This window comes from Lissotriton helveticus, chromosome 6 (genome assembly GCF_964261635.1).
Source record: "Lissotriton helveticus chromosome 6, aLisHel1.1, whole genome shotgun sequence".
Lineage (NCBI taxonomy): Eukaryota > Metazoa > Chordata > Amphibia > Caudata > Salamandridae > Lissotriton > Lissotriton helveticus.
The window spans coordinates 1,753,917,141-1,753,929,199 of record NC_136067.1 but is presented as its reverse complement, the minus strand read 5'-3'; the positions used below and the strand labels follow the sequence as shown (position 1 = coordinate 1,753,929,199).

The window sequence follows — 12,059 nt, the reverse complement described above, 5'->3', positions numbered from 1 at the left end:
AGAATTTAAAATAAAACTTTCTGTTGTCTCTGGAGGATATAGTCGTAGGAACATCAAGAGGTAATCAATGGCGTCCTTGGAGTCCAAAGAAGAAGAGAAATAGTCTACGTCTGTATTCCAATCTATTATTTGTCCATAAGGGATCTAAATTCCAGGAATACGTTCCACAGCGTTCAAGCTGTTGGGGTACGCGCTGCGGTCACGACCCGAGGATCTCCGAATACTGCCACTCGGTCTTATCAGATACCGATTGGGGCCTTTTCATTACAACTTTGGACCATTAGTATCAGAAATATATTATTCTATGACTTTAGACATAGAGCCTTATAAGTCAAGTCACAAAGAAGATTCCTATCAAAAGTCCATCTTGACAGACTAGGAGGTTTACTTGCCCATTTGCTTGAGATGTTAAGCAAATGTGGATTATGATTGGATACTCTGTCTAGATACATCTCAGTATCTGTATAGGGGATTACACGTTTAGATACCCAATGCACTTGTATTCTAAAACATGTTTACGAAAAGTAATAAAAAGGTGAATCTTAGCTGTGAAGACCTCTGGGATAGCCAGGCCTCAATAATTCTGAGAGAGCCCATGATATGTAGGATAATGGCCACAGAATGCTGAATATGATAGCCGGTATTGCGTCTAGATGAGTCAACGATAGGGTCAATAGTGAGATTAATATCTCTACATAATATCAATGGGCTCCGCCAGGTGGGTAATTCAAGCAATAATTGCTGAAATGTTGTTGGGTCGACAATATTAGGAGCACAAAAAGCGCAAATATTTCTAAATACAGAGTCTCTAAAAATCTATATGACCTGCCAGCAACCAGAGAGATTGCTTTTAAATCTATGCAATGGCCATGTATTTTTAACTACCGCTCGCATTGCTGTGTCCTGATCAGTAGTTACCAAAACTTTTAAGTCTCAGATTCCTTATCTTTGCATATTATTGCCCAAGCAGGTGCGTCTCGTGTGGACAAAGTATTTCAGGTGTGAAAAAAACAAGCTCCTCTGTTATGGTACAAAGCTTGGCTGAAGACCAGAGCCCATTAACATTCCATTTAACTATCCTTATGCCCTTCTGTTTAATCTGTCCTATCTGTACCATAGTACATGAATGTTTTAGCCCATTCCTCAGCGGTGCTCATAGAAGTGTGTGATTCGTAAATGATCTTGAGGTGAGCTGGTTCTTGAAGAAACACTTGTGCACCATGGGACTGTAATCTTAGTATCATCTGTCACAATTACCAACATCATGCAACTGAAGCCTGAATACAAAACGACTGTATTGGAACCATTTTATCTGACCTTTTTGGTCGGGCAGCTTGATATAATGCTTGCCAGAAGATTATGCTTTCTATGTAAATAAGAATTGCTCTGGATACTAATTCCTATAATTTTCCCTAGGTTCTTGAAATGGAAATGGTACGCCTTTTGCATCTGGCAGTCGTTGTGCCATTCTTGTAAATACAGGAAGGCATCCTGAAATAGATGCATGATAAATCCATGTGGATCATCTCCATCCACCAACTCCTCAATGCCCAGTACTCACAAGTTGTTCTTCCACATTCTATTTTCCCTTCATTATGGTTACCCAACATGATTTGAGCTTGCTTTTGCTGATCTTCTACTTACACTTATAGATATTGTGACATTTTCCAGTTGGTGAGTGCAGATATCTACCTCAGACGTTTGTGTGCCTGCATTTGTTTCAACAGGTTCTATACTGCAGCTGGGGTTTGTAGATTGGATATTCATAGAGCAGCATTGTACTTTTAGTACTCCACAAAGTGGGTGCAAAGCAGATCCTAAACTGTGGTTAGTGAGAGCTCCATAGATTTGACTAACAGACTTGTTGAGGCAGGCCCTTTTGACTCAGACCCTAAATTATGTTTGCCTCTGTGAGTGTTGTAGTGTCAGAACTCCCAGTTAAAAGATGGGCTGTGGTATCCCACAAAAGATCCTCCTCACTGCTATCACTATGGGTATTATTATTATTATTTAGCTTATAAAGCGCATGGTTCCTCAAACCGGAGTGTCCCCGCGCGATTGCTGGCATACCCCTTGTGCTCCTGCTTCCCTGCTAATAATTGATCCATGAAATCACAAACACTGCAGAGTCTGGAGGGCTGTGAGGAACCCATTAAGCTAATGGGTATGTCTTCCCGCAGCATTGGCCTAGCAGAACTCTCTGTGGTGGAAACACCAGGAACAAGCTGTGGTAACTGAGTACATGATGGACCATCAGCTCCACTGCTCCCGCCAATATTGTGTCCTTCACATCGCAAATCTTTATCAACTTCTTTTTGCCTTTTGAAAGAGAAAGAAAAGCTGAGTGTCCACTCATCACAAGATGGCAGCAGCAAATTAGTCAAGCTCACCACATGGGGGAAGATGCAGTGCTGAAATAGTGGGGTGCCTGACTGAATGTTGCTCTGTCTTTCCTCTAGCTCTGATTTCCCCCAGTTTTGGTTTCAGCGACTGACTGACCTAGTGGTCACTGTGAGAAGGTGAGACGAGGAAACAAAAAGGGATGTGTGCGCTGTGTATCTGAGGTATTTCTTTTCCCTTTGGTAGTGCTCCATACACAGAGGCTGGCCCTGGGTTCTCAGCACTCCACAAACTTTTCCATGGTGGATTACAGCCCTACATTTGTTCTATTCCCTGTTTGCTGGGTCGGGGGGATGAGTCGTGGAAGCAAGAGACAACAAGAACCATCAGCGATTCCAGGCACTCACTCTGCCCCCGCCCCTTCCCCCAGCTGCAGCTGCAGCTGCAGCAGCAGTGACTTGAAGAACAAGGCAGGCAGTCAGCACGCTCCTCATAGCACATCCAAAGTAATGGATTCCATGATCAATGCTCGAGGGAGGCGGCAGACTCTTGGCTATATCCCCCCTCTCCTATAATACCCTATTTAATATATAGGATATTTTTTCAGTGGGTGGGAAGTGTATCTGACTAGGCTTAAGCACTTGCGCCTAGATACATATTACCGGTATAGTAGAAGGATGAATATGTAGCAAATCGTGTATATGAAATCGAAGTTTACAATTGTTATGTATATTATAAAACTTAGTTTCTGATCAATTAATTCTTGCCTATGTTGTATGTATCTTGTCCCCTATGATTTTCCTGAAGACATGTATGCTTGACCTTTATGTCAATGTGGCAAATGCATCCTTCAACTATACAATTGTCATAACGTTGGCCTCAGTGCAAATAAGGCAAATATTGTACAATGATAAATGACAACATCTGAACAGTGCATGTCTGCAAGCTTCCCTCTCATGCATTGCTCATTTGTTGCACCTTATACTCAGGAAAATGAGCCCAAAGCAAGAAAGTGTGCACTGGAGAAAATTCAGGGCACAATCTATCAGTGCCCGTTAAAAATCAGATTTCAGCTAAACGACTGCTGTCTTTTTTTTTCATAGTGTCAATGTAAGCAATCTTTTTAAGATAAGTCACTAAGGGAGTTGTTTACTTGGGGAAACATCTAGGGAGCACGTCTCCACAAGCCATCAGAAGACAATCACTGTGAAACTCAACACCGCTACTTTACCATAAGAGGCTGGCCATTAGATTGAAGAGAGCCTAGGGCTGTGTCCTTTCCTGCACGGGTGGTTGGGCCGTCATTGCTCATCTTTTAGTACCACAGTACTAGGACTAACATCCTACAGATTTCCCATTCAATGTCATTAAGTGTTTCACCACTGCTCTTTCATAACATTAACATATCAGGTTACCAAACAGGTATAACATTAGGATGATTTGGTGAGTATCTTTGACGAAATGGCACCGCTTTCCTCTGATTAGGGAATGGGCTTGGGTGGAAGGCTTGAAGAATAGGTGTAGAGAGAAGCAGACTGCATGGCCAGAAAAGTAACATGGGATGCCAACACCCGGAATTTTGTCTCAACCAGATCAACTTTCTTCACTTTTTTAACAACTGCAAAACCAAACCTCCCTAATGTAAACGAGATCCTTTCAAATGTTGTAAGAGGAGACGAGACTTCAGTGTTTGAGGTAAAAGCAAGCCGGCTACACAATACTTCAGAAGATAAACAAGGCTAGACTATTCAAACCGCAGTCAATGTAGAAAAAAATACCAGTGCAGATGTAAGGCAGTAAGGGAGCGTGTGGACCAAACTACAGCAATAAATAGTATAGTTATATATTAAGGAGGACCGGGTCAAGCTTTAGAAGGCAGAAGAGGAAAGGCAAATGTGACAATTGTCACGGTGTCACCATGAGTCACACAATATTGTCTATCTGCACAATGTTTCCCAGTGAAGAGCCAATAGCATATGGTGGAACAAAGTGAGCTGAATCTCCATGCAAAGAGCTAATGTTTGGAGGCTCTGGGCAGCCAACGTCCATCAGAGCTTCTACAATCTATCCAGGACATTTCCAACAGTCTCAGAAGCCTTTGTTATTTGTTTTTGTGAGAAGGTGGGCTCTATGCCTGGCCTCTTCCATCTGTGGCCATGTTGTAATGGCTCAAAGCCCAGACCACGACCATTCAAGGCCCCGCCCAGGCTCACACAGTAAAAGTATTTTTAAAGTTGGCAAGTCTGGGAGAAGGTGAGGGTAGTCCGAAGAATAGCTGTCCTCAATACGGAGGTTTGGTAGAGAGGGGAGACTGCAGACAGTGGCATTATACTGCAGAAGGGGTTTTGGGGATGAATTGTCTTATGGCACTCATACACAGAGCGCACGGGTACTGCTAATGGTCGTATGATTGTATCTTCTGGTGCAGGGAACGGTGTCTTCCGGGTCAGACGTTAGACATCAAATTGTGGCAGGCAAGAGGTATGCTATTTGCCAGCCACAATGGGCACAGCTTTATGTGCTTGTTTAAAAAAAAAATGTTATTAAGCAGTCGATCATTTAGACTTTTGTGTACAAAATATTAAAAACACCTATTAAATCACTTTCAGATCAAGGAAGGCAGAAGGAGGACCAAGAGTGTAGAAACAGCCCAGTGCCCAGAATTATAGAATCTGAGAAGTGTGAAAGTAGGAGGTAGATCTTTGGGTGGTATTTAGACCCTCCACCAGGTCATGCAAAATCATGTATAATTCAGTCCAAGTCCTTGACATCTGGCGGATCTTTTTTTTTTTTAATGCAGTATATCTTTTATCATTGTATATTGAGCTGAGAATTGATTTTTTCATTCATTTTAATCAAAATAACACAATAACACAAGCATTTCAAAAGGAACACTAGTTGTCAAAAAATAAACATATCGATATCACATTTTACATCGCCTCACAGACTTGTATTGTTTCATTGTGCCCGTACACACAAGGGGGCATATCTACAAGTGAATGGCAAAACATGGCATTTAGCAAATATTGCTAATGCCACGCTCCGCCATTATAAAAACACATGGATGCTCCTTATTAACAGTGGCACATCCCTGCGTTTTCCCTAGCAGTGGCGCTAAACTCAGCTGCCCAGTGCTAACGCAGGCACCCTTGCACTATAGTGCAAAGGTGCCTGCATTGAGGGAATGATTCTTTATGCGCAGGAAGGCATTCCTTCCTGCACATAAACAATCGCTAATGGTGATTTGTAACTCCTATATGTGCTGCATTGTGCAGGTTTTCCCTGGTCTTAATTTTGGCGCTGTCCCATATTTACGCCACCCTTGTAAATACGGGGGAGGGGCATCAAAATCAATGGGTGCTGCAGCAGAATGCCCACCGCAACACCCATTGCCCGCTCCTTTCACCCTAAGTACAGCATGAAAGGGTGCCTTATTTACAAGGCAGCGTTAAGCCATGTTAAGTAAATAAGGCAAAGGGCTTATTGCCATAGGAACGTCGCAAAAAGTGACGTTCCTGTGGCTATAAGCCCTTGTAAATATGCCCGTAGGTATGTAGTTATTGAGTAGACATACCTACCACCCAAACAGCCCATCCTGCTCTACACATTTTGAAGTACACTTTACGCTCTATGATGTTCTAGTGTCCTGGGGATACATCAGATCCTTGGTGCATTCTTCCCAACACGCCAGACTCTGCTTCAGTTCATTGTCTGTTCGGTACATGCACATCTGTATTTCCTCAGCCACTGCCCATTCTGCCATATCTTTAACCCAACCTCAAATCTAGGGGTTCCGTCAGTCATCCAGTGTATCACTGTGTGATGTGACGCTTATCCAGCAATATCTGTAAAGTAAATGAACGAGCTGCCAACGTTAGTACATAGAACACCCAACAAACACGTATTGGATTCCAATCCCAGGGTGACGCCAACGTGTGCCGGATACTTATTTACTACAGTTTTCCAGTAAGCAACGAACTCGGGTATAGCCACGTCACAGGGAGAAATGTTGCATCAGTGATCTTACATTTGGAGGTTTTTTCCTACACCTTCATGGACACTTTTATGGTCAAGCAGTCTCAACATTGGCGCACCCGAGGACAAAGCTGAGGTCTGGCTAATGTGAACAAAAAAACATATATCATCTGCATTAGAAGCATGCATAGTTAAACTGTGACATCTCTCCCATTGAATATTCCACGTAGAATCTAACACCCACATGCATCAAGCGTTTTTGCATTCGCAAATGGTGCAAATCGCAAAATTCGGCCGTTTGCGAATGCAAAAACCTTTTTTGGGATGCATCATTTTTTTTTACATTTTTCGCAATTTCAGAAATCGCAATTTTTTGCGATTTCTTAAATGCTATGCATGATTTTTTTTAATTGCGAATTCGCAATTGGGAAGGGGAAAATTACCATGAAGTAAACCTTCATGGTAATTTGCGAAAAGTTTTAAAAATGCACAAAAGTTCATTTTTGAAACTTATATTTTACACACACACATGCCCTTGGGACATGTGTGTGAGTAAAATGTACTTACGTGACATTTCAGGGGTGCACCCTTGAAATTGCATTCTCATTTTGCGATTCCTTAATTGCGAATTCGCAAAATGAAAATGCCTTCCTATTGATTCCTATGGGCCTCTAGGCCCATAGGAATCAATGTAATGCGATTCCTTAATTGCGATTCGCAATTAAGGTATCGCAAATAACGAAAATTAAGGAATCGCAAAAACGTTTGCGATTTCTTGATGCATAGGATTTTGCAATTCCTAAATTGCGATTCCTTAATTTTCGCAATTTAGGAATCGCAAATTCCTACAATGATGCATGTGGGTGTAAACCTTTCATAAAAGTGACTGACTGGTCGGGGAAAAAAGACAAACACGGAGTACTACAAAAACAGCTAACTAAAATCAGAAGTTCACATATTATCAGAAGCCAGAAAACTCTGCCAAACCAATCCCAACATGGCAGGTATAGGAAAGATTAAAAAATGAAGACTGGGTTTTATATATATCGAAGGAGATTGTAACTGATATTGCAGCATAACAGTTACATATTAAATGTTGCTCAAAACAATTGTTAAGTCACAGAAGGTCATATTATATACATTGGGAAATACAGATGATATTTGCAGGGGAATTAAAGCAAATTTCGTACAGACATTGCCATTTTGACCTATATTGTTAATAATCCATGTTTTTAAATTCTGATTAACGAGAGCCAGTATATGGAGGTGGAAGGGTGTTGAGGTTGTTTTGGGAGGTGTGTGATGTAACAACAGCAGACTGAAATACAATTATGAGACTTGATTTTATATGTTGTGTATGATGAGCTAATAATTGTTAAGGCTAAGAGTGGAGATCTGTTTTCTGTAGGGGATTGATGACTATGTTAATGGTGCTTTTTAGATGTAGCTTGAGTGCTCCATGATCTATTCTACTCTATCTGGTTTCATTTAATTTATACATATTGTAACAGGTACTTACATTGTAGTGGGCAGGTCGATTACTACCTATTACTGTGTATTTAGGTTCTATGATTGAATATATGGTTTGCTCTTTGAGGTTGTAGTTATGTTTGATGAAATGTAAAAGAAGTGCCTTTTAATTGATAAAATGGCGTGATTAAGTCACATTCTAAATCCTGTTAAAAGAGTAGCGTAGGGGCTAGGTTGTAAAAATGATTTAGTAGTGTTAAGTTACAATCGTACTCTAAAAGGCCAGTGTTATACCTTGCTGTTGAATGTTCTACCTAGATGAACGTTTGTGGGTGCGGTCGTACCCCCTCTACTGTTTTGTATTTGTTCTTGGGTGCCTAGTTGCACCCTCATTTATTGTTCAATGGTATTGCATATGCAATGACAGAAAATCAAATAAAGACATTTGGGAAAACAAAATCATACCCTAAAATTGTATCATGTCATTTGATTTTACAAGTGTAGTATAATGGACTAATAATGGTTAATGGGAGGAGCTATTCCAAATTAGGGATACAAATTTCCATCTATAGAGGAACTACCCTTTTATGTTGTACATAGTTTAAAAATATCAATACAATACAAAACATTTTCACCACTTCATATAAACTTGTATTTTAGTATATGCAGTTATTTTGAAAACTAGACAGTCAATCATAACTCCAGCTGATTTGTAGCATTTGCTGACTTCTCTTTTCTTTTCTTCTAATAGGCACACATGCACCTGTGACATCTTTCCATTTCCTCAACTGTCTCCTGAAAAGATGTGTTCAACGAATCCAGACCACTGGGTCACTTTTGAAGAGGAACCTTCATTTCAGTCTCCTCAGAAGTCATTTGTATTTCGGACAAGAAATCCAGACATTTCCAGACCAAATGGACTTAGGCTTTGCCTTCCAACAGCACAAGAACCATCGAATGTATCATCATCTGGAGGAAGCACTCCTCTTTCTTCTCCTCTCTGTGAGTTCTTCTTGAGTCCCACACCGCCTAGCAATACTCCTCTCTCTACCCCTGTCCGAGACTATCCAGAGAGCCCCTTTATCCCCAAGTTCAATGTTTATAACCTTTATCCGTTTCCTGGGGTACATCCAAGCACTAACCCTACTGTTCCACCTGGGAAAGGTTGCTCAGGGCCTGAAAACCGTTCTGCTTCATCAAATATTGTTGGTGTTGATACCTCATGTAAGCCCCTCACCTCAATACCAGGAAGCAAAAATGATGGAAGCCAAACTAACCACATGCACCCAGATTTGCCAGAGCTCCCATCCGCACTACCACAGACTTTCAAAAATTTCCAAGATGGCTGTGCTTTTGAAAGTCCATTTTGGAATAAAGGGAATACCTCAGATTGGCTGACATCTGATAATCTTGAAGAGATAAATGCACATGGAAAAGACAAGAAACAAACTAAACGACAAGGCAGCGCAAAGGAAAAAGACATGTGCACTTACCAGAAAAGTCTTAATCAATGTTCTTTCAACTATGTTTGTGAAAGACTGGAATGTTTGCAAACCAGTAACTTGGACACAGTGCCCAATGTAGCCGTCCAATGCACAGACCCTGTTACTGACACTCCACCATTCGTTCCTCCCAACCTCTTCAGAAGCCAGGGGAAAGATGGATGGGCGCTGATGCTGCGCATTCCTGAAAAAAAGAACAGGATGTCCTCCCGACAATGGGGTCCCATTTATCTAAAGGTGATCCCCGGGGGGATTCTGCAGCTGTACTATGAGAAGGGGCTGGAAAAACCATTCAAGGAATTCCAGCTACTTGCGCACTGCAGACTGTCAGAGCCAAAGCTGGAGCCCTTTAACGGTGCCGGGAAAATCCATACGGTGAAGATTGAGCACGTGTCCTATACGGAAAAAAGAAAGTATAGCCCCAAAGTGGAAATTGTCCATGAAGCAGAAACTGAGCAGATGTTGAAGTTGGGAACCACAGATTTCAATGACTTCAGTGATTTCATTGCAACAGTTGAAGAGGAGCTGATGATGCTTCCAGTTATTCCGAAACAGAAGAAATACTACGAGGAGCAGGAAATGGTACTTGAAATAGTCGACAACTTTTGGGGAAGGTTCACGAAAGATGGAAAACTGATAGAAAGTGCCATGGTGTCCCAAGTATACTGCCTTTGTTTTGTGCACAGTAATACTGAATGCTTTCTCACCTTAAACGATCTGGAACTTCAGCAAATAAATGGAAGTTACTTCGAAAAAGAGACAGACAAGACCTTTATAGATATTCTGGACTACCATTTCCATGCTTGTGTCAGACAAGATGAATTTCACCGTTCGAGGATCATTAAATTTTGCCCTCCCGATGCCTGCAGGCTGGAGCTGATGCGTTTCAAGACTGTGCCCTATGCTGCCCAGCTCCCGTTCACAGTGAAGGCCGCGGTTGTGGTCCAGGGCGCCTACATAGAACTTCAAGCCTTTCTCAACATGTCCCACCCTGCTGCCAGTTTAGCACACCTGAACGCCGCGAACACGTGTGACAACGTCACAGTTCGCATTCCAGTCCCTGCAGAATGGATCAAAGCGCTCTGGACCTCAAACATCCAAAGACAGAAATCTCTAAAGGCTAAAATGAACCGGAAGACGTGCCTGGGCTCGGCTTACGAGGCCGAATCTGAGCCAGTCATACAAGTCACCGTCGGGACTGCAAAGTATGAGAACGCCTACAGAGCTGTCCTATGGAAGATAGACCGCCTGCCGGATAAGAGTTCAAGTAAATATACATGAGCTACTTTAAGCTAAGCTGAGTTGCATATGCAAACATTATTTGCAATTTAATTCCCTAACTGCTGACTTCTTTTTAAGGTATTAAGGCCCACACTACTAGTGACCCTGTACTTCCGGTTAGGCTGATGATTAAAAACATTTAATTGGGTTTTACTAACTATAGACATTAGCAGTTGTAGCAGGATGAGAACAGGAATGGATGGCATTTTTATTTAGACATTAGCAATTAAAGCAGTATAAAATAACAATGACAAAAAAATAGGTAACAATCTTCAGATACTTTTCAATTTTAGTACATGAAAGAAACCAACTACACAAACAATAGGCTAGGAGTGAACTGCACTGGTTCGTTATGATGTAAAATGTCAGAATCCTTCAGCTAAATGTCAGAATCCTTCAGCTAAATGTCAGAATCCTTCAGCTACATGTCAGAATGTTTCCGATACGTCCTGCAGTTTAAAAATTGTCTCCCTATATATCCTAAAAGGATGAGGGGAACGCAATGTATATTATATATTGGTTGCCGAACTTGGAAAAAGAAACCGGGGAGAGCACAAGTGATAATAGTGTAATGCTGTGAAACGGTGTGCAGTCTAAATATCAAGTCATTTATTTCGAATGGACATAATATCGACTCCAGAATATCGAGATGGCATTAATATCGAGGTAAGTAATATCGATGTATTTTTTATCGATTTTTATGTATGTTAAAAAATATCGATTGAAAAAATATCGAGTAAGTAATATCGTTAGAAAAAAATATCGATTTTTCTAGTAGTTTAAAAATATCGAAAGTTGTGTTATCGACAGTCATGATATCGACTGTCATGATATCGACTATTAATATCTATATAAATAATATCTAATAGTTAAATGTACACTGTTTTAATGTTTTATTACTACATTTATTGTTTAAATATATGTTAATTTTGTATTTATTTATATTGAAATAATTTTAAAAATAAATAATAATTTTAAAAAAGTATTCAAATACTATAATAATTTCTAGGAGCGGGTAGTGGGTTTTTAGGGGAATAGGGTGGGAAGTAATTTAAATATAATTAATTAAATATGTAAATGTATTAATTGGTATTAATTTTTAATTAATTGTTAATTAAAAATTTATTTTTTAATATAAGATATTTAATTGGTAATTAATTTAATTTATTACATTAATTGCTAATTATGCTCATTAAAATAATTTATGTCATGTAGCGGGTTGTGGGTTTATAGGGGAATAGGGTGGGAAGTAATTTAATTATAAATAATTAAATATGTAAATTTATTAATTGGTATTAATATTTAATTAATTGTTAATTATATAAAATATTTTAATTATATAAAATTTAATTGGTAATTATTTTAATGTAATTGAATAATTGCTAATAATGTAAATTTAAATAATTTATGTCATGTAGCGGGTTGTGGGTTTATAGGGGAATAGGGTGGGAAGTAATTTAATTATAAATGATTAAATATGTAAATTTATTA

The 12,059-nt window shown here is 40.0% G+C and overlaps 1 protein-coding gene across 2 annotated transcripts in view; it reads left to right on the top strand.

Moving 5' to 3' along the window:
* Positions 1-12,059, top strand: part of STON1 (stonin 1) — a 256,242-nt gene that overhangs the window by 137,794 nt on the left and 106,389 nt on the right. For both annotated transcript variants that reach the window (XM_078649631.1, XM_078649632.1), the window contains exon 2: positions 8,537-10,554. In XM_078649631.1, the coding sequence (XP_078505757.1) occupies positions 8,589-10,554 (1,966 nt within the window). In that variant the 5' untranslated portion in view covers positions 8,537-8,588. The remainder of the gene's footprint in view (positions 1-8,536; positions 10,555-12,059) is intronic.